This window comes from Mobula hypostoma, chromosome 1 (assembly GCF_963921235.1).
Source record: "Mobula hypostoma chromosome 1, sMobHyp1.1, whole genome shotgun sequence".
Taxonomy (NCBI): domain Eukaryota; kingdom Metazoa; phylum Chordata; class Chondrichthyes; order Myliobatiformes; family Myliobatidae; genus Mobula; species Mobula hypostoma.
In genome coordinates, this window is record NC_086097.1 from 130494042 (window position 1) to 130519677 (window position 25636).

A 25636-nucleotide genomic window follows, 5' to 3' on the forward strand; every position below is an offset into this window, starting at 1 on the left:
GCTCAAATCTTTTATCTCCTCTGTTGGGAAGGAATTCGGTATCATATGCACACCATCTAAAGAGTTTTAACATGTTATTAATTCCACATGAATTAACCACCTTCTGCCATACTTTTAATGTAAGATTTATCCAAGCATTATTAAATTTTTCCAACTGGGCCATCAATCCTTTGTCAGCTATTGAGGCCTGAAGAGGAAAACTGTCAACTAATCCAAATTCTATTTCCTTCCATCTAGCCTTATATTCCCTATTACACCAATATAACAGAGGGGTTATCTGTGAGGCATAAAAATAATTTCTCAGGCAAGGAAGAACCATACCTCCTCCTTCCTTCCCTAACTGTAAGGTGTTATATCGAATTCTAGGTTTCCTTCCTTGCCAAATGAAGCGGGAAATCCATTTGTCCCATTCCCTGAATTGATTATCATCCACCTCCACTGGTAAAGTACGGAAAAGATATAATAACCGAGGAAGAATATTCATTTTTATAGTATTTATCCTTGAATTTAAACTTAAAAAGGGGATAAGATTCCATCTGTGCTCACCAGCAACTTTGATGTGTGTTGCTTGAATTTCCAGCATCTGCAGAATTCCTGTTGTTTGCATTAAGGTGACTCCATTTCATTCCATCAGATGCTTCATAGATTGGTATGGCAACTATTCTGCCCAGATTACGAGAGGGAGTTTTGGGCATAGCTCAACACATCACAAGAATTGGCCTCCCCTCCATGGACTCCGACTACATTTCTCACTGCCTTGATAAAGTAACACAACAAAGCCCACACCAACCCCAGAAATTCTCTCTGCTCCCAATTCCACTGGGCAGAAGGTACAAAAGCACGTACCATCAGGCTCAAGGACACTGTAGGTCCTGCTGTTATAAAAGAATTGAATAGTCGCCTTGTACAATATGATGGACTTTGACTTCACAAAGTTTTTCATTGAACAGCATTACATATGACAATCACCAATTTACAAAATACACTGCCTGGGTGATCAAAGCCGCAATGAGAAAAAAACAGAGAAACATGGCAGATCCATGTGGTCAAGAGAAGGTGAGGAGGTTGAAGGCCGAGGTGAAACTGAGCATTGACTTCCAGAGACAGAACAGACCAAGCACCATTGTGAGATTGAAGACTTTGCCCTGAACGGCACACAACTTTGCAGTGACAGACTGGGGAAGTCTGAGACTCTACAGCACATTGTCCAACAGAGAGGGCCTTGGAGCAACGGACAATCTACTGAAGTAACTCAGTGGATCAAGCAGCATCAATTGTTCCTTTCCTCTCATAAATTCTATGGGTGGAATCCTGCATCAAGCTTGGGAGGATGTGGTAACTCCAAGTCCTCTGGGAGAAGGATTTTCACTGCCCTTGCCTCCTGCTTACAATCCCTGGCACTCCCTGAGTTTTAACGCATTGTTGTAATGATGATTTCAGTCATGTACAGTTGACAGGGGTGTCAGTTAAAAAGCAAACCTAAATCTACTTGGCGTCTGGGGCAGCATGCTGGCATAGAGGTTCGCACAATGCTTTGCAGTGCAGGTGATCTGGGTTCAATTCCTGCTGCTGCCTGTAAGGAGCTTGGCCATTCTCCCCATAACCGTGAGGAGCTTGGCCATTCTCTCCATGACTGTGAGGAGCTTGGCCATTCTCCCCATGACTGCATGGGTTTCCCCCAGTTGCTCTGGTTCCCTCTCATAGTCCAAAGACCTACAGGTTGCTAGGTTAATTAGTCATTGTAACTTCTCCCATGATTACGCTAGGATTAAATCGGGGGATTGTTGGGTGCTGTGGCTCGAAGGGTCAGAGAAGGGCCTATTCCGTGCTGTATTTCAATAGATAGATAGATAGGTAGAATAGAAGATAAGAGAACAGCATACTGTACACCTTTGAAACAGGGCTTTCACTCCATGATGCCTGTGCTGACCATAATCTTAAATTAAAATAATCTCACCTGCCTGCACATTCCCTTCATTCCCTGTTTGTTCATGTGTTATCTATTTGCCTCTTAAATACTGCTGTTAGATTTGATTTTAGCATCTCCCCTGGCATCATGTTCAGTATACCTACCATTCTCAATGTAAAAATAAACTTGCCTCACATATCTCTTTTAAATTTTCTTCCTCTCACTTTAAATCTACGAGGGGTGATTGATAAGTTCGTGGCCTACAGTAGAAGGAGATGAGTTATACAGCTCTCGTTACATACACGTGCAGTTCAACTCCTTGATTGATTATACAGAAAGTTTGAAGTTAATAACTCATCTCCTTCTACCTTACGCCACGAACTTATCAATCACCCCTCATATGTCCTCTAATTTTGGAAATATCCACACTGGAAAAAGGGAGACTATTTACCTGAACAATGCCTCTCACATTTTTATAAACTTAACCTTACTCACCGATGATCTGGACAGAACAATCTCAAGTTTGTACCAACTCTCCTTATACAAAATACACTCTAATCCAAGCAACATCCTGGTGAACCTGTTCTGCACCTTCCCCAAAGCCTCCACATCCTTCCTCTGCAGAGTAGAGCTGCACACAATTCTCGAAATGTGGCCTAACCATAATTTTATGCAGCTGCAACATGACTTGTCAGCTTTTATACTTAATGCCCTGACCACATTATAAATCATCCTCAGCAGTAGCACAATCTGTGGACTTCACAAGCTGCTTGATGTCCAGGTCACATCTCTTCTGCTCAACAGTGCTCTTTTAAATGGTCGATAAAGCAATTGGAATCATGGACTGTGAAATCACGTTACTGCTGTTTTGCTTGGGGTTTACGCCTTTCTTTCTTCCATGGCAATGAGATGTGATTGCAAAGGGTGGGAAGTTGAAAATATGAATTTTTGGTTAGCTATTTCCTATCATAAATGACAGATGACATGCAATGCAGAGGCCACAGTTTAAGAATAAGGGGTAGACAATTTAGAACGGAGTTGAGGAAAAACTTTTTCACACAGAGTGTGTGGTTCTGTGGAATGCTCTGCCTCAGAAGGCAGTGGAGGCCAATTCTCTGGACTCCTTCAAGAAAGAGTTAGATTGAGCTCTTAAAGATAGCGGAGTGAAGGGACATGGGGAGAAGGCAGGAAAAGGGTACTGATTGTGGATGATCAGCCATGATCACAGTGAGTGGTGGTGCTGGCTCGAAGGGCTGAATGGCCTACTCCTGCACCTATTGTCTATTATCTTTTTTCAATATGTGGTGGGAATATGGTAATAGTATGAAAGTAAACAATGCATCCCTTTACATTTCTCCATCACCTTCTACATAATAATTTGATCCATTAGAAAATAATGTGAACTTTTTATGAAGTATAAAAATTACTTTTTTTCCATTTTATAACTGAATGCAGATTATAAAAGAGTTTGATGAGCTAAATATAGACATTCCTACATCCAAGTAAGAACACAACTGTAAGATAACCATTGATCTTCACAGGAAACATCTTCACCCATTGAGAGGTGAGATTGCCAATGAATTGAAACAAATGTCATCAATACACTGAAGGTCAATTTAGATATGAGCTGGAGGAAGAAGTCTAGAAGGAGATGATGATAGAAGGAAATGAAGTTGTGTGGGAAGAGTTCCTCATTAAGTGTAAACTCTGAATGGCTTAGTTTAGCTTATTGTTTTGTTTTGGTACAGTAAATTCCATACAACAAGTTAGGTAAATTCTATATAATACAAAAGTACATATGACTCATCTGAGTTTGACATCAATGTGGTACCAACACTATTTTAGAATGAGCTTAAGCCTTTTCAACCTGCTGAGCAGTGTTCAAAATGCAGCTAATTTAAATGTTTAGAGTGAGTCCACTCTAAACTCTCCACTCTCTCTAAATATTTACATCTCAAATAAGAGTGAGACATTCTACACATTTGCACAGTAACATGCATTGTTTTTTTTTCCTATATATATTGATGATAACAGATCAAATATCTTTTGATTTATATCTGATGTTCCTTTGTGATCTTGTACAAAACAGCTGATGCACATTTGATAGGCACTGGGCATCCCATTGCTCAGCAAATTCCTAACAATGTATTAATATTGCTTTATTATTGTCATACGTACTGTGATACAGTGAAATGCTTTTGCTTTGCACACCATTCAGCCAGATTATGCAACACATAGCTAGAATTAAGGGAGTACGGTAACGGAATGTAGAATACAGTCAGCAGCCACTTTATTAGGTACAGGTGTACACCTGCTCATTAATGCAACTATCTAATCAGGCAATCATGTGGCAGCAACTCAATGCATAAAAGCACACAGACATGATCAAGAGGTTCAGTTGTTTTTCAGACCAAACAACAGAATGGGGAAAGAATATGATCTACATGATTTGACCGAGGTGATGCAGGTGCTAGAAGGGATGGTTTGATTATCTGAGAAACTGCTGATCTCCTGGGATTTTCAGGCATGACGGACTCTAGAGAAAGGTGTGAAAAAAAAAACAGTAAGCAGCAGTTCTGTGGGTGAAAACACAGGACTTGTTAACGAGAGAGGTCAGAAGGCAATGGTCAGACTGGTTCAAGTTGACAAGAAGGTGACAGTAACTCAAGTAACCACGTTACAACAGTGGTGTGCAGAAGAGCATTTCTGAACAGACATGTTGAACCTTGAAGTGGATGGGCTCATCAGCAGAAGACCACACCAAATTCCACTCCTATGGCTACCTTATTAGGTACAGGAGCTATCTAATAAAATGGCCTCTAAGTGTATAATGTTGCCGGTACAGACAAAGTGTTGTGCAAGTAGAAAAATAAGGTGCAAGAGCCACAGTGAGGTTGATGGGAGTTTACAAGTTCACCTTTCAGAGTCTGATAACAATGAGATAGTAGTTGTCCTTGAGTCTGGCAGTTCATGCTCTCGGGCTTTTGTACCTTTTGACCAATGAGAGAAGGGAGACGAGAAAATGGCTGGGTGAAAGGGGTCCTTGATTACGTCGGCTACTTTCCCAAAGCAGTGGAAGGTATAGACAGAGTCAATGGAGAGAAGGGTGGTCTTTATAATGAGCTGAGCTGCATCCACGACTCTCTGCAAGTTACTTTTGTCTTGGGCAGAACAGTTGCCATACCAAACTGTGGTGTATTTACACAAATTGGTAAGAGTCATTGGAGACATGCTAAACTTCTTTAGCCTTCTGAGGAAGTAGAGGTGTTGATGTGCTTTCTTGGCTGGACAGACAAAGAAAGAAGCTTCCAAGGATTTTATCTTTGAAATCAGAAGCAATTATGAGAGGCATAGATAAAGTGGATGGCAACAGCATGATAAGTCCCTTTTTCACCACACTGTCTACCTGTGGTGCCTCACCTGAACTGCAATGATCGAGATTGATATGAATAGATTCTTGGGTACAATGGAAAATAAAGGAATTGAGGATTAGAATCAGAAACAGGTCCTTTAGCCCAATGAGTTCATGCCAAACACAGTGCATACCTAGCTTGTCTCAATTTCCTGTTTTTGTCCCATATCCTCTTAAGCCTTATGTACCTAGCCAAATGTTTCTTAAATGTAGCCTCAACCATCTACTCTGGCAGCTCGGTCCTTATGTTCACCAACTTTTGCTTGAAAATGTTGCCCCCTCAGATTCCTTTTAAATCTTTCCCCTTTCACCTTAAACCTATGCCTCCTTGTTTTGAAATCTCCTACCCTGGGTAAAAAGACTGTTAGCATCCACTTTATCTATGACTCTCGTAATTTTAAACTTTTCTACTGTATAATGTTGCCTCTCATTTTCCTGTGTTCCAAGGAACGAACACCTAGACTGGCCACTCTCTCCCTGTAACTTAGGCTCTCCAGATCTGGCAACATCCTCATAAATTGTTTCTGCAACCTATCCAGTTTAATGACATATTTCCTATAAAAGGGTGATCAAAACTGGACACAGTACTCCAAGTGCAGCCTCACTATTGACCGATACAACTGCAACATAATGTCCCAACTCCTATACTCAATTCCCTGACTCATGAAGGCCAGCATATGCGCTTGTACTCCAAAAAACCTCCATCCATTATACTCCCAAGTGTCCTACCATTCATAGTATAACTACTAAGCTGGTTTGACTTTCCAAAGTGAAGACCTCACATCCATCAGTATTGAAATCCATTTGTCACTCCTCAGCCACTTCCTTAACCAATTGTTCATTTACAATAACCCCCTTCACTGTCAGCAACACCTCCTAATTTCATGTTATCCACAACTTACTGATCAAGCCTTGGCCATTCATATCCAAATCATTTATGTAAATAATGAATAACAAGGCTCTCTACAGAGATCCCTGTGGCACACCACTAGACACTGGCCTCCATTCCAAGAACAACCTTCAACAAACACCCTCTCCTTTCTACTTCTCAGCCAATTTTGAATTCTCCTAACTAGCTCTCCCTGAATTCCGTGGAACCTTACCTTCCAGACCAGGCTACCATACAGGACCTTGTTGAAGGCCTTGCTAAAGTCAAATAGACAACATCCACTGACCTACCCATAGCTATCTTTTTGGTTATTTCTTTAAAAAAAATAGACGCTAAAATGGCTGAAGCAGGCTGACCAGCCTGTAGTTCCCTGGCTTGTCCTTGCTACCCTTCTTAAACAAGGAATGAAATTAGCCACCTTCCAGCCTTTCAGAATTTCATCAGTGGCTAATGATGAAGCAAGTATCTCCACAGGATTCTCCACTATTTTACCTGCAGCCTCCCACAAAGCCTGAGGATACACACATTCAATCTCTGGGGATTTATCCAACTGAATGTGCTGCAAGGCTGCAGATTTACCTCTGCTGTAGTAATATGAATATCCTCCAAAACATCTCAACTTGCTTTCCTTAAGTTCTGAGCTACCATGATTTTCTCCTCAGTAAACACCAAGGAGAAATATTCATTAAAAATCTCACCCATGTCCTATAGCTTGAGAAATAAGCAGCCCTGCTGATCTTTAATGGGACATACTCTCTCCCTAACCACCCTTTTGACATAGTAACTAAATAACCTCTGTAACACGCTGTAAGGTTTCACTGCTAAGGCTAATGTAATGGCTTCTATGCAATGTTTTACTGCTAAGGAAATAGTTTCTCTGTAGCAGCAATGTTTGGGTAATGGCTAAAGATAACGGGGCTTTGGAATGCAGGGGTTAGCCAATGAGGAAACGTTGTTCTTCCTTGTGCGTCTGGGAGCCGGGTTTTTTTGCTGTCATTCGTCGGGGAGCAATGGAGAGAGAGAGGACGTGAATGGAGAGAGTCAGAAAACCACCGGACGGAGTGGACTGAGGAGCGAGGGTCCGAGGGCCGGCTATGCTTGGCGGTCGACAGGAACAAATGAACGAACAGAGCTCCAATGATGCGTAATAGACTTTTTCTTTAAAATGGGCCCTTTTACTTGTTATTTTCTTCAGGAACAGCAAGAAGCCATCAGATTTCTGAATGATCCCTACACACTATTTGGCTCTCTATTTGGACTATTTTTTTACAAATTTCATTGCAATTTGTAGCAAATTTTACATATTACAATGTACTGTTATGCCAAGCAACAAATCTCACAACATCTGTCAATGATAATAAACCTGATTCTGACTGACCAGAGTCTTTCTCATCAGCCAAGAGACTGCCTAAACTTGCCAGGTTTACCTTTCATCCTTACAGGAACATGCTGATCCAGCACATCTGCTAACACACTTTTAAAAGCCCCTTATCCACTACTTTTTCTGTTTCATTCCAAACAGGATTATCCAATTGACTTCTGTCAGATCCTGTCAAACTCCCTCAAAATTAGCCCTGCTCCAGTTTAGGACTCTTGTCTGTAAGTATCAGTCTGTGAACCTGTCCTATCCTTTACCATTACTATATTAAAACTGCTCCCTGATTGCCATTTCAGTTACATGTCCTACCTCGTTCCTTAAGAGGAGGACTAGTATTGCACTGTCCTGAGTAAGGCCCGCCAAAAGTGAATTGAGGAAACTTTTCTGGACACACTTCACAAATCCTACACCATCCAGGTCCTTAACCTTCTGGGTAGCCCAATCAATACCAGGGAAATTAAAATCTCCCTCTAATACAACCCTGTAGCATCTGTAACTGGAATATTGAGCTTCTAGTCCTGCCCTTCTCTCAGCCATGTTTCCATTATGAAACATCCCAAACCTGAGAGCTAATCTATATTCTGAATTCATCTGCCTATTAAACCTTGAAGCAAATGCAGCTTATCTGAGTAAGGTGGGGTGGAGATATGTCTCCACCAAAGCAGGTGTAAGGTGCTCCTTCCTTCTTCTAGCCTGCAGGTGTAGCACCTGTTCAGTTCCCCGATTAGGGTCACATAAAGCCATGGGAGCATGCATGTGGTGGATGGTCATATGAGCAGCTAGGGCATATCACTAGTCTTAGTTATGTGGCCACTGATGACGGACAGACAATCTCTGAAGGGGATTGATATCGGGATTGAAGGGGACTGGGGTCACCCCTCAAGGAAAGACACCGCCCAGAAGCAGGCGATGGCAAATCACTTCTGTAGATAAAGTTTCCAAGAATAATCATGGTCATGAGACCATGATCACCAATGTCATACGACACAGCACAAAACGATAATGATGAACTGAGTATTCCTTTCTCTGCCTTTACCGTGTCCCTGGCTATACTGATTCCAAGACAGGCTCTCTTTGGCTATTGCTTTATCTCACTTCTTGCTCCTGCTCTGAGTCCTGCCCCACTGCCAATTTAGTTTAAACCCTCCTGTGTAGCACTACCAAAAGGATGGAAACAGGAAGAAGTGTGGGATCTGCTATTATCATATTGAATGCAAGTGCAATCTCATGAGATTTGCTTCTATTTGGTACGTTCTAGTAACCTTACAATCGTCATTCAATTAGTTCAGAGCCTTCAATGCAGAAGGCCAGCATTCTCAGAAGACATTCTAGCCCAAACATTATATATACTATAGATTCATAGTTGCATGATCAGTGAGTGGGGTTTTGTAGCAAGCAGTTCACTAAGCTACAGGCAATGTAGATTTATACGAATGATTCAAGGGCAAATACTCTAAACTTAATTATATATGCATCACTTCTGATGCAAAATCTCATTCAGCAAAGTGTCATTTCCTTTATTTCATATATCAAATAAAAGTTGTTTCAAATTTACTTCTGTAAAAACCTCTGTATTTATAACTTAAGAATTTAAATTGAGAAATACATCAATGTGTGATACTGAAACTATATTTAAGGTTTGTGTTTATTAACACGCTCATCAAAGCGATCAATCGTGCACTGTGATCACAAACTTGAATATATAGCGTGAGGTTCAAAACAAATCTCTTTGTTCTCTGACTTACAAAATACAGTATTCCTAACACTGACCCTCCACATCTGTGCTGCAGGAATATGAACGTTATCTAATGTCTGATACCTCAGAGACAGCGACTAACAATCTCCAACTCAGAATATATTGCTGCCTCACCATACTTGCTCATCAAAAATTATCTTCTCTGTTAGAAGCATGTTTACCACAAACAGGAAGCCGGAGCTTATATTTAAAAAATGAACTCTGAGCTTTCTTTTCAACAATTTGAACAGCTAATTATTTCTGTTTTTATTGCTGTGCATTTGACTAAACATTATTAATTAATTGATGTTCAGTCAAATGTCAAAATGGTGCAGTAGGACCCTGGTATGTGGTCTCTTAAATAGTTTGTCTTTTCTCACTCAGTATCAATGACTGAAATGTATATGGTGTCTTCAATGGCTCTCAAAGCACTTCACAGGACTGTTACCCAACAACAGGTAGTAATAAGTACAGTGGGAGATCATTAAAAACAAGGCACACTGAAGAAAACCTTACTCAAGGAGGGAATGGAAGTAAGTACAGTTTTGGGAATGGGGAGTACAGGGGAATGGTGTGGGGGCCGATTCCTGAAGGCATGACTACAACACGACAACAAGATACCTGAATTGGAACGTTACAGATACGTCACACCATTTTAATATAAGCAGTTACCATTAGCTGGTAGATAGGAAAAGCGCTGGCTTTGGCTCCTCTTCCGTTTCCCATTGCAGACATAGAAATACACTTGGACAGGGCTGGTAATGTGCTGGTTCCGATAGGGTGGAATTTCAACAATAAGTGTACTCTGTAACAAATAAATCAAGAAATACTTCAAAGTTCAAAGTAGATTTATTATCAAAATACATATATGTCATCATATACAATCTTCAGATTCATTTTCTTGCAGGCATACTCAATAAATCCAATAACCATAATAGAATCAATTAAAGACAGCACCAACAGGGTAGGCAACTAGAGTGCAAATACAAAAAGAAGGAAAAAAAGAAATAACAATAATAATAATAATGATGCAGTTTAACTCAATCTAATTACTTACACAGGCACAATCAAATGGCAAATATCATTCACCAAAATCTTACTTTAAAATACAAACTCATAAAAGAAATCATACTGGACTATAAATACAAGCCTGGTCCAGTTTTATAGTTTAGAGTCCCACAAATTATATTACATCCGTCCATTATTATAGATAGGACAATCTATAATAACTGTCCTGATATAGTATTACAGGATAAACAAGCAAGAACAACTTACTTAATAGATATAGCCATTCCAAACACATATAACATACAGAAATCAATAAGTGAAAAGCACCAGAAATATGCTGAATTAAAAGAGGAAACTGAAAGACGATGGAACATGAACAGGGTATACATTGTCCTAATAGTAACATCTACAACTGAAGTAACTACACAATAGCATTGAACAATTAGGACTCGACAGCAATATCTATGTAAATCTCCAGTAAGCCACCACCAAGCACCTCTAGAATAGTCCAAAAGTTGCTAGCAATTGAGAAATGAGTGTGTTTGGCTATGCCTGTACCTCAGGTTTTACCAGCTTGAGCTGAGAAAAAATATATTATAATAATAATAACAATAAATTAAAAAGCAATAAATGTAGAAAACATGAGATGAAGAGTCGTTTAAGGTGATTCCATAGATTGTGGGAACAGTTCAGTGATGGGGCAAGTAAAGATGAATGAAGTTATCCTCTCTGGTTCAAAGGCCTGATGATTGAGGGGTAATAACTGTTCCTGAACCTGGTGATGTGAGTCTTGAGGCTCCTCTACCTTCTTCCTAATGGCAGCAGTGAAAAGAGAGCATGACTTGATAAAATATTCAAATGCCAAGAAGGTCTTCTGCAGATTTTGCAGTGAATTAGTGACATGTAACCATGGAAACAGGCCTTTCTGCTCACTGAGCACATGCCAACTTTCAAGCACCTATCTATCCGTCTATCTATTTACTTACTGACTGAGGTATAGCACAGAATAGGCCCTTCTGGCCCTTTGAGCCACACTACCCAGTAATCCCCCAATTTAATCCCAGCCTAATCACAGAACAATTTACAATGACCAATTAACCTACCAACGCGTACATCTTTGGAGGAGACCATTGCAGTCACAGGGAGAATGTAGCATCACAAGGCAGCACCAGAGATCAGGATGAATTCCAAATCCCTGGAATTGTGAGACAACAGCATTGTGTGCTGTACTGCTGTGACCCAACTTAAGTTTATAAAGTTGGGACTGTAGTATGAAAACTTTCCATCCTGAGCAGTAATCTGTACTCACTGGAATTCTGAAGGATGAGGGGGGATCTCATTGAAATCTTTTGAAAGTTGAAAGACCTAGACAGAGGAGATGTGCAAAGGATGTTTCCCATTCTGGGAGAGTCTAGGGCAAGAGGGCACAGCCTCAGGATAGAGGGGTGCCCTTTCAAAACAGAGATGTGGAGAAATTTCTTTAGCCAAAGGGTGGCGAATTTGTGGAATTTGTTGCCAGATGCAGCTGTGGAGGCCAGATCATTGAGTGTACTTAAGGCAGAGATTGATAAACTCTTGATTGGACATGGCATCAAAGGTTACAGGGAGAAGTTTGGGAACTGGGGTTGAGGAGGAGATTTAAAAAAAAGGATCAGCCATGATTGAATGGCGGAGCAGACTCGATGGGCCAGATGGCCTAATTCTGCTCCTATGTCTTATGGCCTAATCAGTACTGTACAGTGAGTTAACCTACAGTTGCACAATGATGCAGGCACACTAATGAGAGACCCTTGTTTCTAAATGCCCATAAAAAACTGCGACATTCGCAATTCCTCTCCATGAATTCTCATAGGGTACCGGTTGATAAATTGTCATGGATATTAAAAAGGAGTTAAAGAAGCAGCCGCGCCTATTTAATCTCACACAGTGACCAAGGCATCACATGTGAAAGTATGTGCCCTACCCATACAACTCTGCAATCTCAATGCAGAAAGCAAAGCTTCTGCCAAGTATCAGATTAAAAGAGGGGTTTCCAGGGAGTGAGTGGAAAAGAGATTATCAGAAGGGAAGATCGCTGTGAAGAGAATGGGAAGAGTGAAACAGTGGAAAAGAATCAGGTGGGCAGGACAGACAGGGAGAAGATCCAGGAGAGGTAATGGAGATAATCCAAGACCTGCATTCTATTCTTGTTTTCCTTTTGTACTGTATTGATGTACTTATGTATGGAATGATCTGTTTTGGGTAGCATGCAAAACAAAATTTTTTACTGTAATTTTTAATTTATTTGGAGATACAGTGCAGAGTAGGCCCTTCTGGCCCTTCGAGACACTGCTGTCCAGCAACCCCCAATTTAACCTAACCTCGAACCTAAACACAGGACAACATACAATGACCAAATAACCTACGAATCGATCTTTGGACAGTGGGAGGAAACTAGACTACCCAGTGAATACTCTCACATTCCACAGGGAGGAAGTACTGACTACTTACAGAAGATGCTGGGATTGAACTCTGAACTCCGACACCCCGAGCTGTAACAGTGTCGCGCTAATTGCTGTGCTACCATGATGTATGATGGTAAATGTCACGGTTGGAAAGTAATTACCAAGCTCAGAAGCTACTGGAAGGATAGCGGACAGTGATTGGAGATCTGAGGTGCAGCCAGTAACAATGAAAAGTTGTAGAAGTAACCAACATGGGGAATGAGTCATACAGCATGGAAACAGGCGCTCGGCCCAAATAATCCATCCCAACCAAGATTTCGACCTAAGCTAGTCCCACTTTCCCAAATTTAGTCCATATCCCCCAAAACATTTCTTATCCATGTTCCTTGTAAATGCTGTTAATGTATCTGTCTCGATCACTTTCTCTGGTTGCTCATTCAATGGACTGACTGTAGTGTATTCAATCTTCCAGTCATATTTGAGTAATATTGTAAACGTATTGTTTGATTAAACATTTCTAGTTGGTTTACATGATCCATTGCAAGTTATAGGTAAGAAGTACCTGAATGGCATATGTCATTACACTACCATGTCATATGTGAGCACCTTACTAAAGAAAAACTAAGTAGACACCATTTTTCCAGCTCCTGTGTTCTTTCTTGGAGTTACAAAACATAACACCGACTGACCACCCCTTCTGCATGAAAAATTTGCCTTTAAGGTTCCTATTAAATCTCATTCCTCTCACCTTAAACCTATGCCAAGCTGTTCATAATTCCTCAGCCACTGGAAAAAGATCGTGTGCATTCACCCTACCTGTGCCCTCAGAATTTTAAAACTGTACCTCTATAAGATCACTCCTCAATTTCCTATATTCCTATAAAAATATCTCAACATGCTCTATCACTTTTCATAATCCAGCTCATTGAGTCTTGGCAACATTCTTGTAAATCTCCTCTGCATTCTTACCATCTTAAGACCATAAGATATAAGACCAGAAGATATAGGAGCCTTTAGCCTATGAGTCGGCTATGCCATTTTATCATGGCTGATCCATTTCCCTCTCAGGCCCAATCTTAATGGCATTTTTCCTTTAGTAGGTTGACTAAAACTGAACACAATATTCCTAAAGCTGCTTCATCAATGTCTTGGATCAAAAATGAATGCTTCAAGATCTCCTGCCATAGCCCAGTATAGTCATGGCTTTTAACTAATGGATCTCAAAAGTGAACAGAATTTCATGCATGACATCTTAACAAGCATAATGAGTGGCATCTGACATAATTATTGCGCTCAGTGGCCTCTGTACAAAATAGGTTAGAACTAATTAAGTTAACACCCCCTTTTGCAATTTCAATGGAGAAGATGGAAATCAGCTGGAGTGTACTGAAGCACTTGCAAACAAATCCATAAATTGCATATTAAACTGTGCAGGACATTGCACAGAGTAATGATGGTGATCATCAGACATTATTAAGACAATTACTACGACAAACCACAGCGGGTCTGTCATTTTTTTGGTCTAAATCTTCCTTATCTTTTTTCCTAGGGTAGGAATGTTGCTAGAGAACATGCATTTCTACATTTTACACCGAGTGTGGTAAATGCTTAGAAAAGGGTGCAGGGAGAAGTGATGGAAGCAGACAAAACTCTGGCATTTAAGACACATGAATATGCAAGGATTGGAGGAATATCTACAGGCAGAAGAAAACTAGTTTAGTTCGGCATCATGTTTGGTATGAGAATTGTGGGCTGAATGGAATGTTCCTATCCTGTACTGTTCTATGTTCTCATAAAATAATCTACTCCTCATGATTCCCAATAGAACGGCTTATTTTGTTCGTTAGTTATGTATTTAAGTCAAAATCTTGATAAATTTTTTTGGTCGATCAGTTTATAATTAACAGTGCAAACAACAGGAATTCTGCAGATGCTGGAAATTCAAGCCACACACATCAAAGTTGCTGGTGCAGTTAGTCCTGACGAAGGGTCTTGGCCTGAAACGTCGACTGTACCTCTTCCTAGAGATGCTGCCTGGCCTGCTGCGTTCACCAGCAACTTTGATGTGTGTTGCTATAATTAACAGTGTCTTGGCAGGCTAGGCTGGTGACATGTACTTGGCTTCACTTTTAAAAATAAGGTATTAATATCGATTTCTTTTAAGTGGACACAAGATATGGACACTGCCGGCAACACACACAAAATGCTGTAAGAACTCAAGAGGTCAGGCAACATCTATGGAAATATATAGTCGATGTTTTGGGCTAAGACCCTTCATCAAGGGGGGCAGGGGTAGACCACTCTTCAAGTATTGTGAATAGTTTTGGGCCCCTGATCTAAGAAAGGATGCGCTGTCTTGGAGAGGGTCCAGAAGAGGTTCACAAAAATTATCCTGGGAATGAAAGGGTTAACATATGAAGAGCTTTTTATGGCTCTGGTCCTGTACTCACTGGAATTTGGAAGAATGAGGGGGATCTCACTGAAACTTATTGAATATTGAAAGGCCTAGGCAGAGTGGATGCAGAGAGGATATTTTCTATACTGGAGGACCAGAAGCCACAGACTCAGAATACAACCATGTCCCTTTAGACTAGAGATGAGGAGGAATGTGGTGAGTCTGTGGGATTCAATGCCACAGACAGCTGTGGAAGCCAAGCTAATGGGTATATTGAAAGCGGAGAGTGATAGGTTCTTGATTAGTATGGGCTTCAAAGGTCACAGGGAGAAAGCAGGAGAATGGGGTTGCGAGGGATAATAAATCAGCCATGGTAAAATGACAGAACAGACTCAATGAGCCAAATCGCCCAATTCCGCTCCTGTGATTCATGCTCTTATGATCGTATTGATAATGTGGCCTCACAAACATGTTGCATTTCTTTCCCTGAAGGACGTTAGTGAACCAGACAGGATTTTACAACAGACTAGTAGTTTTATACACAGCATTTCTGAGATCAACATAAAAAAAATTCCAGCTTTAATTAATTAGTTGAATTTAAACTCCCCAGCTACTGTAATGGGATTTGAATTCACATCTCTGGATCAATGACTCAGCACTTTAAGCACTAGCCAAGTAACTTAATACACACTGCTCCTTTATCCAGAAATTCTATGGTAATAATGCAGCTTCCTTCCCATAGGTTCTGTCTACACTTCTTGCTGCCTCAGTAAAGCAGCCAGCATAATTGGAAACTCCACCCACTCTGACATTCACTCTTCCCTCCCCTCCCATCAGACAGAAGATACAAATGCTTGAAAGCACATAGCACAAGACTCAAGAACAGCACCTATCCGGCTGTTATAATACTATTGTACGGATTTTTTATATGACAAGATGGACGCTTGACCTCACAATCTATCTCAACAGGGCCTCACACCTTATTGTCTGCCTGCACTGCACTTTCCCTGTAACTGTAACACTATATTTTGTATTCTGTTACTGCTACCTTGATGCACTGATGCAATGAAATTATCTGTATGGAGAGCATGCAAAACAAAGCTTTTTACTGACAATCATAAACCAAATGAATTTACCATCGTAATACCTATAATTTACAACAGTTGAGAGGCATTAGAACAAGCCCATCTTATTAAGAAGACTCACAGGTTTAAAGAACTCCTTGTCCGTCTTTGCTTCAGTCTCCCATAAATGATGTCCATCTGGGGAAGAAATAAAATAAAAATTATTATTTTTATTTGTGATGCTTTCTCCCTTTAGTTTTATACTCCCGGAGATGTTATGAACAGTGAAACTCCAGTTATCTGGCATCTGATTGGAAATCCTAATCGTTTAGTCCCCGGCTCGCTCACTGATCTGGCACTAGCAGTGTCAATGCACTTGACCAGAGGTCCACACTGAAGCTTAAGCTGAGGTTCAAACTGTGGCCAGGTTGGTGTTTGGAATACCAGGGGTCAAGTATGTGGTACCTTTGAGGCTGGGGCCAGGATCTGGAGCGCTTGCATATTTTCTGCTCCATTTCAATTCACTGAAAAATTCTTTATACTACCATTTAACATTTAAAGAGTGACACGAATGTATGTTTGAGTACCTTTGAATAGTCTAGAATATCTGCTAATCACTGATTAACAAACTCCAAAGAGTGCCACGTTATTGGGGTTTGAATAGAATCATATATATAGCATAGTTACAGGCCCTTCGGCCCATCATGCTGACCATGAACCATCCATGTACCGTGACTCTACATTTATCCCGTTTTTATTTATTGTCCCCATACTCTCATCAGCTCACCCCAGATTCCGCTCCCCCCCCACCGACCCACTCACTAGGGGACAGTCTGCACTTAGGCTGCCGGCCTGCACAGCTTTGGGATGTGGGAAGAAACTGAAGCAGCAGGGGAAAATCCACAGAGTCACAGGGAGGGTCTGCAAACTCCACATAGGCAGAGAGTGTCAGAGAGCAGGACTGAACCAGGTCACTGGAGCCCGACGAACTGTGTCACTGAGCTGCCTTTTACTATTGGTAAAATATTAAGAGAGAAGATTGTTAGTTTATTTTGTGGAATGTTTGATACAAGTATTATACACTGCTCATGTCAATTGCCAGCATGCACCTTAAATGTCCTGAATATAAATCTTTACTATATCATCTGCCTTCACCATCTCATGAAGACTTGATAGAATCCCATCCACTCACTTTCATAGCACCATTCGGACTTGAAATCTTCTTTACTTAAATGAGCTTTATTTGCGCAATTTCTGCTGATCATGCTGTACTATCCTTGCCAAACAAGAAAGGGGCATATAGTGACTTTTTTTCCTTTAATGTACTTATCAGCACATCATGAGTTATGCACCATTCAGAAATAAAATGGCTGGCTGTGCAGTAGTGGAATTGTTCTTGATTACTCTCCCAGGGCAATCGTTACTATTACCGCCAGATTACACACAACATTGTAACATGATATGTACAGTGACTATTGTTTATTTCTTCATTTGTAAAAATAAATAGATTAATTATTTTACTTCTGTTGAAGAATTGCAGCTTTGAGTTCCAGTTTTACAACTAGATAATTAAGCTCTTCCCGAGTGTAAGTGTTTGCAGATGAAGGCTTTCAAATGAGCCCATTAAACCAATAATGCAAATCCAGTCTATTCAAGTTGCGTATAATTAATTGTTTACATGAGACTTAAGTCCCTACCTGAGTCTGTAAGAAACCTGTAAATATAAAATGCATTTGGCACTTCTTCCGATTTCCCTCCTCTGCTGAAGGGGCACATTATCAAGTGTCCTCCTCGTGGGGACAGCACACAGGAAGTGTAGAAATGAAGTCCTCCACTCACTGTACCATCTGCCCTCTGGGTAGCACAACTGTCATTATTAGTGAGGTCTCTCTTGATACAGCAGCCGAGGTATAGCATCTGCCTAACTCCTGTAAAGGACTTGTGATGACTTAATCACAGCCCTACTAAGAACACAGAGACACCAACAAGACCTTGAAGCTTTGGTACTTGGATCATGCACAGCCCACATGTTGCTTGACAGTAGATACTCAGCAACCTAAGCAGTGGTGCCTATAAAGGCTGCTAAGCAACCAGATCACTGCAGAGACAGACACACAAAAAAGTCATGCAGACTCTCCTGTGCAAGAGCAAGTGTGTCTAGATCATATGCTCAAAAAATCTCTGCATTTAACTACTAAACCTTGAGCAAATAGTACAGTCTCCTACTGGCACTTTTGATGCTCCACTCTGGCTCTCTAGCTACTGTGTTACACTGGGCATGCATTAATTGAGTGGTAGGTGGGGAACCTGTTCTATCAGAACAGGCAGCTGGAGTTCAGTGCAACCAGAGCTCGTTAGAGTTGAACTGGCTAATTGCCAGTGCTAATCTTACTACTTTGAGGCAGCTTGCCAATTGTAAACGCGGGAAATCCGGCAAGATGGTCATGTCTTAAAAGCAGCCTGAAACTCCTTAAAGGAGAAGGGCAACTTGCAATTCAGGTTTATACAAAATGAATGTGACGTTTCTTGGGGGCCCATAAATATCCAAAGGAGCTTGTAAGGTATATTCAGAGTGATAGGAAACAGGAAAGAGAGCTTCTTCATCTCTGATCAACAATGGTTTGCTTTTCAGATCTTGGGAACAAGTGAGAATAATGGATCTCAATATTTGCACAGCTGTGCACCACCCTATTTTAACCTCAGCACTGCTAAACTTTCTCTTCCTTTATCTCTCCCCACACATAACAAGACACTTCACTATGCCTCCATCTGAATATCACCCTTCCTCACCCAATTCCACCTATCGCTTGTGTGACAAGAATACACATAGATTAAGATGTTAGCTGTCCTGTGCTGGCACCAGTGGGATCAGCAGTTGGTCTGCCACCTGTCTTCAGGAGAGAGAGAGATAAGGAAAACAATGGAGCAGCATTTGGAGATGTTAATGAAGGGACGGGAGACAGTAACGGAAGGAGAGCTGTCAAGATCGGCACCCCCTTTGAACCCTGAACTGTTTGAAGTGATGGACAGGCGATACCCCAGCGGGGGGATAAAAAGGGACAGGTTTGCTAAGGCAAGACACACACGACACCCCGAGGTAACGAGACCCTGGAAGCGGTGCGTCTCCCACAAGTCGGTGGGAAGTTTTGGACGGCTGGTCACGGGACAAGCCATAGACGCACAGGGTAGAAAGGCACAATCGGCGAGAACCTGGTGTGTGTCCACCCTTGCCTGGGTGCCAGGTTCACCGCAGAGAAACCATCGTATCTGGAAACGGAGGGGTCACAGTCGGTGACCTCAGATGACATCACAAAGGACTCGCCCGAAAGCTGACTGCGAAGGTCTGTGTGGAAGCCGTTTGAATATTCATTCGTTTTGCTCTCTCTCTCCTTCCCCCCACTGTCCTTCTCCCACGGCAGCGATTACTGCGAACTGAACTGAACTAAATTGAACTGAACTTTGCATCACTTTGAAACTGGTCATTTACCCCTAGACAACGAAAGAGCTTGATTGATCCTGTTATCTTAATTCTGTGTACATGTGTGTTTATCATTGCTGAACTGTTGCATTTATTATCCTTTTGATTAGAGTACTGTGTTGCTTGTTTCTTTAATAAAACTTTCTTAGTTCTAGTAATCCAGACTCCAACTGAGTGATCCATTTCTGCTGGTTTGGCAACCCAGTTACGTGGTACGTAACATAAGTGGGGTTCTCGTCTGTGATTTTGAACGCTAAATTTGGGACGGAGTAAATTGATTGGGTTAAAATTCCCGAAAGAAAGAAAAGACAAACAGCAGAAATGGAGGCTGAGGAATTTATAAAGGCGCCGACCTTGGAGGCATTAGAGGATGCCAGGAAAACGGAATTGGTAGCTGTGGCCAAACGGTTGAATCTTGCTAAGGGGAAGTCGACAATGAGGAGAGAGGAGATACACAGAGCTATCGTAGAGCACTATGTATCTAAAGGTGTGTTTCCCCAAGGGGAGCTGGAGGTGGTGTCTATTGAAAAACCTGCTGGAGACGCGGTACAGGTACAGCTTGAAAAACTGAAACTCGAGCACGAGTTCCGGGTACGGCAGTTAGAACACGAAGAGAAGCAGTTAGAAAGGTAGGAGAAAGAGAGAGAGTTAGAAAGGCAGGAGAAAGAGAGAGAGTTAGAAAGGCGGGAGAAAGAGAAAGAGTTAGAAAGGCGGGAGAAAGAGAGAGAGTTAGAAAGGCGGGAGAAAGAGAAAGAGTTAGAAAGGCAGGAGAGAGAGAGAAAGAGAGAGAGACAGTTGGATCGAGAGGAGAAACAGAGGGAAAGGGAATTCGAGCTGGAGAAGTTAAATATAAGGGCAGAGCAGGGGCCCGTGCCAAACCAAGGTGGAGGGTTCCGGGCGACCCAGGAGGTTAGGCTGGTTCCCCCATTTGACGATACCGACGTGGATCGGTACTTTCTCCATTTTGAAAAAGTTGCTACAAGTCAGGACTGGCCGAGGGATAAGTGGGCTGTTTTGCTTCAGAGTGTACTGAAAGGGAAAGCCCAACAAGCTTACTCAGCTTTGTCTGCAGAAGATGCCCAGAGATATGGGGTGGTGAAAGAGGCCATCCTCAGGATTTATGAGTTGGTCCCGGAGGCATACCGGCAGAGGTTCCAGAATGCGAGGAAGCAGTGGGACCGCACGTATTTAGAGTTTGCCCGTGAGATGCAGACATATTGTGAGCGTTGGTGCGCCTCGAAGGGGGTAGAGGGAGATTATGACAGACTGCTACAGCTGATCCTGATTGAGCAGTTTAAAGGTTGTGTCCCTGAGGGTATGAGACCCTACCTAGATGAGAAAGAGGCAGCCATGTTAGCCGCAACTGCTAAGTTAGCGGATGAGTATGCGTTGACGCATAAAATGAAGTTTGCCCCGAGTAAAGGCTACCAGAAGGGTAGTCAGGACGGCGGGGAGAGTCCGCCAGAGAAGTCAGAAAGTAAGCCAGGGACTAGTGAGAAGGATAAGGTAGACCGGAAGCAGTCTGGTAGGAAGTCTCCTGGGGTCGTCTGTTATAATTGCGGGAAAGTCGGACACTTTGCGTCCAGGTGCTTTGCCCCAAAGAAGGAGACGGGAAAAGGAAAAATGGCGATTTTGACTGGCTGTATCGAGCTGGTAAATGAACCGCTAGGAAAGGACAGGTCTGCCAAAGTTCAGGAAGGGCGCGAGAGGTTTATCTCGGCCGGATTGGCGTCAGTGAAGGAGGGGTTAAAACCAATTCCAGTGCGGATCTGGAGAGACACGGGAGTGTGTCAGTCACTGATACTGAAGAGTGTATTAGAGTTTAGCTCAGAGACCCAGACTGGGGAGGTCAAGGTCAAAGGTATTGGGGAAGGGACAGAGGCAGTCCCTTTGCACCAGATACACTTACAAAGCAACCTGGTCTCTGGACTAGTCACGATCGGGGTGAGGCCCGAATTACCGATGAAAGGCGTGGAAGTCTTGCTCGGTAATGACCTCGCCGGGGGAATCGCGTTCCCAGCCGTGAGATTGACAGGTCAGCCTGCCAGCATTGAGGCCCCGCCTATGGACTCACAGGTTCATCACGGGACTGCGGTAGTAAATTTAGCTGAGACGTTTCTGCCAGCCTTGTACGAGAAGGGGGTAGAAAGTGAAAAGAAGGAGTGTAGTGAGACAAGAGGTAGTGAGGGAGCTGAGACAGACTTAGCATTAGCCAGGAAAGAATTTGTGCAGGCGCAGGAGCGAGACGAGGGGCTGATGGTTTTGGCGGAGACAGCTCCCTCTGATGCAGAATTAACAAGGGAACCAGTAGGCTATTGTGTGGAGGAGGAAGTGCTAAGGAAGAAAGGGAAACCAAGTACCGTACCCACAGATGAGGAATGGGGGGTGGTGCAAAAAAGTTATGGGGATGAGATTTTTAACCTGACCCACAAGGTACCCCTCGGTGGACATGTTGAGGTGCTGGAGGAAACAGTTGGTGGAATCATGAAAGAGGTTTACCGGCCGCACCGGAGGATGGATGTTATTGATTATGGCCGACGCGAACTGAGACGGTCACAGGCTTTTGATATGATAACAAACCTAGTCGGTGTTAGCGTGGAAATCAATGAAGCTAGGGTCCCCCTGATAAGAGAAAAAAAACATTTTGAAAAGATGAGTATGGTATCGACCAGATGGGAGAAGGCTATTGTTTTGGCCAGCTCTGCTGATAAGGTCTCTCCCTTAATCCCCAAACAAAGCAACTCTTTAGGAGAAGTAATTAAACAACTCGCACACGTGTGTTTGATTGTCCCGAGGCGATGCAAAGAACTGGGACGCTGGGTGGTGTTTGTTACACTAGGCTAACCTAGCGAGCAACATCGCTATAGAATGAGTAATTCAGTGACGAAAGGGCTGACGAACACAGAGGTGTGTATTGGCGATGTAATACGGCTGTCTGAAGCCAGCTTGATAGTGAACCTTGAAAAAAATTAGTTCGGCCACACGAAGGTCACTTACCTGGGAATTGTGGTGACACAGGGGCAGCTGGCAGCGATGCAAGCTACAGTGCTCAGAGACCCAGACCCTACATATCTCTGACATCCCAACCCCAACAGACAAGAGGGCCCTCAGAAGGCTCTTGGAGATGGTGGGGTACTGTAGGAAGTTTTGCAATAACTCTGCGGTTACAACCCCTCCCCCTCCTACTAAGCCCTTGCGAGAGAAAACTAAGTCGGAATGGGACGACCCTTGTTATTGTGGTCCGGGGCGAAACCCAATGAGAGGTTACATTGATCGCAATTCATCAGTGTTTTTGGCCACTATGAAGTTTGCTAAGTTGGAGCCTGGTCTAAGGGATTATTAATAACACATATAAAAGGAACAGAAAATGTGATGGCTGACTGTCTGTCAGGTGTTGACAACTTCAAATTCACTGTATTAGCCAAATAGCTGACAAAGATATATATTTCTGTGTGTCAAATAATGTATTCATGTTTGTAATTTTTACCCCGGTAAAAATCCTTAAAGGTGGGAAGTGTGACAAGAATACACATAGATTAAGATGTTAGCTGTCCTGTGCTGGCACCAGTGGGATCAGCAGTTGGTCTGCCACCTGTCTTCAGGAGAGAGAGAGATAAGGAAAACAATGGAGCAGGATTTGGAGATGTTAATGAAGGGATGGGAGAGAGTAACGGAAGGAGAGCTGTCAAGATCGGCTCCCCCTTTGAACCCTGAACTGTTTGAAGTGATGGACAGGTGATACCCCAGCAGGGGGATAAAAAGGGACAGGTTTGCTAAGGCAAGACACGCACGACACCCCGAGGTAACGAGACCCTGGAAGCGGTGCATCTCCCACAAGTCGGTGGGAAGTTTTGGACGGCTGGTCACGGGACAAGCCATAGACGCACAGGGTAGAAAGGCACAATCAGCGGGAACCTGGTGTGTGTCCACCCTTGCCTGGGTGCCAGGTTCACCGCAGTGAAACCATCGTATCTGGAAACGGAGGGGTCACGGTTGGTGACCTCAGATGACATCACAAAGGACTCGCCCGAAAGCTGACTGCGAAGGCCTGTGTGGAAGCCATTTGAATATTCATTCGTTTTGCTTTCTCTCTCCTTCCCCCCACACTGTCCATCTCCCATGGCAGCGATTACTGCGAACTGAACTGAACTAAATTGAACTGAACTTTGCGTCACTTTGAAACTGGTCATTTACCCCTAGACAACGATAGAGCTTGATTGATCCTGTTATCTTAATTCTGTGTACATGTGTGTTTATCATTGCTGAACTGTTGCATTTATTATCCTTTTGATTGGAGTACTGTGTTGCTTGTTTCTTTAATAAAACTTTCTTAGTTCTAGTAATCCAGACTCCAACTGAGTGATCCATTTCTGCTGGTTTGGCAATCCAGTTACGGGGTACGTAACACTTGCCAACTCTTGTTCCACCACTTCCCTTCACCTTCCTATACCTTGTAATCTCCCTGCATTCTGCCATTGCTGTTCCATTGTACTATCTCAATGCACTGCTGTGAAATGATCTGCATGGATGGCATGCAAAAGAAAGATTTTTTTTATTGTACCTGGGTACGCGTGACAACAACAAACCAATGACCACTAAACAATTATGATATTTTAGTTTTGATCTGGACTCAAAATTTCAACTGTCCATTTCCCTCCATAGATGCTGCTTGACCCCCTGAGTTCCTCTGGTAAATTGTTTGTTGCTTCAGATTCCATCTGACCTTTTGAGTCTTGCTCCGCCATTCATCAAGATCACACATGATCTTCTACTTCAGTTCCACTTTCCAGCAAAATCACCTTCCTTGATTCCCTCAATAACCAGAGATCTATTGATCACCATTTTGAATGTTTATAATCACAAAACCTTCATGGCTGATTGGGTTAGGGAATAACGACACCTTATTCACCAAATGAACCCCTGACCCTAAGCAATGGCAAGCTTCTCAGAATCAGAATCAGGTTTATTATCACCGGCATGTGGCATGAAATTTGTTAAAGGCTACATAGCCTTTGAGAATTTTTAAGTTTTAGTAAGGTCACCTCTCTTCCAAACTCAAGAGAATACAGGCCTAGTCTACACAATGTCCCCTCACACAGCAAACTCAACATCTTCAGAAGCAGTTGAGTAAATCTTTGTGGCACACTCTCTCTGCTAAATAGATTGTCTTAGGTAAGGAGACCAGATATATACAACTGCCCTAGGTGGGGTCTCACCAACGTCCAACAGCGAATACATTTCCGTACTGTATTCAGTCCTCTCATGATAACACACCATTTGACTTCTCAATCTCTTGCATGATGGCTTTCAGTGATTTGTGGAAACAAACACCCCTGTCTCTTTGAATCTCAACACTACCTAATCTCTCACTATTTAAACAATACGTTTTTCTTTCTGTTATGTGCTCTTCATTCCCCCTCCCCTTACACATCCCCCTAACATCTGTTCTCCTTCTAAATTAATCTAATTAATAAATTATTTATTTATATATTGAGAAAGCTCGCAGAATAGGCCCTTCCGGTGCTTCGAGCTACGCTGCCCAGCGACTCCCATTTTAACCCCAGCCTAATCATGGGACAACTTACAAAGACCAGTTAATCTAGGAACTGGTATGCCTTTGACTGTGGAGGAAACTTACGCGGTCACGGGGAGAACCTCCTTACTGGCAGTGGCAGGAACGGAGCCTGGTTCACTGATACTGTAAATTGCTGTGCTAACCACTGTGCTGCCCTTCCACCCTCCTTATGTAGGACAACAACCTATAATGGGCAACCCCTTGTCCTCTCACCGTACTATAAGAATCACTCTCCACAAGTACGACCAAAAATGAATTTCTAGCTTCTAAACCCTGTATTTAGTGGTTCTATCTAAACAATGGTACACTGTTCACTACTTCTTGCTCTACCATAGATTCATCTGATTGT

The 25636-nt window shown here is 42.4% G+C and overlaps 1 protein-coding gene across 3 annotated transcripts in view; it reads right to left on the bottom strand.

Moving 5' to 3' along the window:
- nfatc1 (nuclear factor of activated T cells 1) overlaps positions 1–25636 on the bottom strand; it is a 302956-nt gene that overhangs the window by 143315 nt on the left and 134005 nt on the right. For 2 of the 3 annotated variants that reach the window (XM_063055704.1, XM_063055695.1), the window contains exons 7-8: positions 16377–16432; positions 9996–10128 (exon numbers count right to left, since the gene is read on the bottom strand). In XM_063055704.1, coding sequence (XP_062911774.1) covers positions 9996–10128; positions 16377–16432 — 189 coding nt within the window. Of the gene's footprint in view, positions 1–9978; positions 10129–16376; positions 16433–25636 lie in introns of those variants that run through there. The other variant, XM_063055714.1, reaches the window with a different exon arrangement.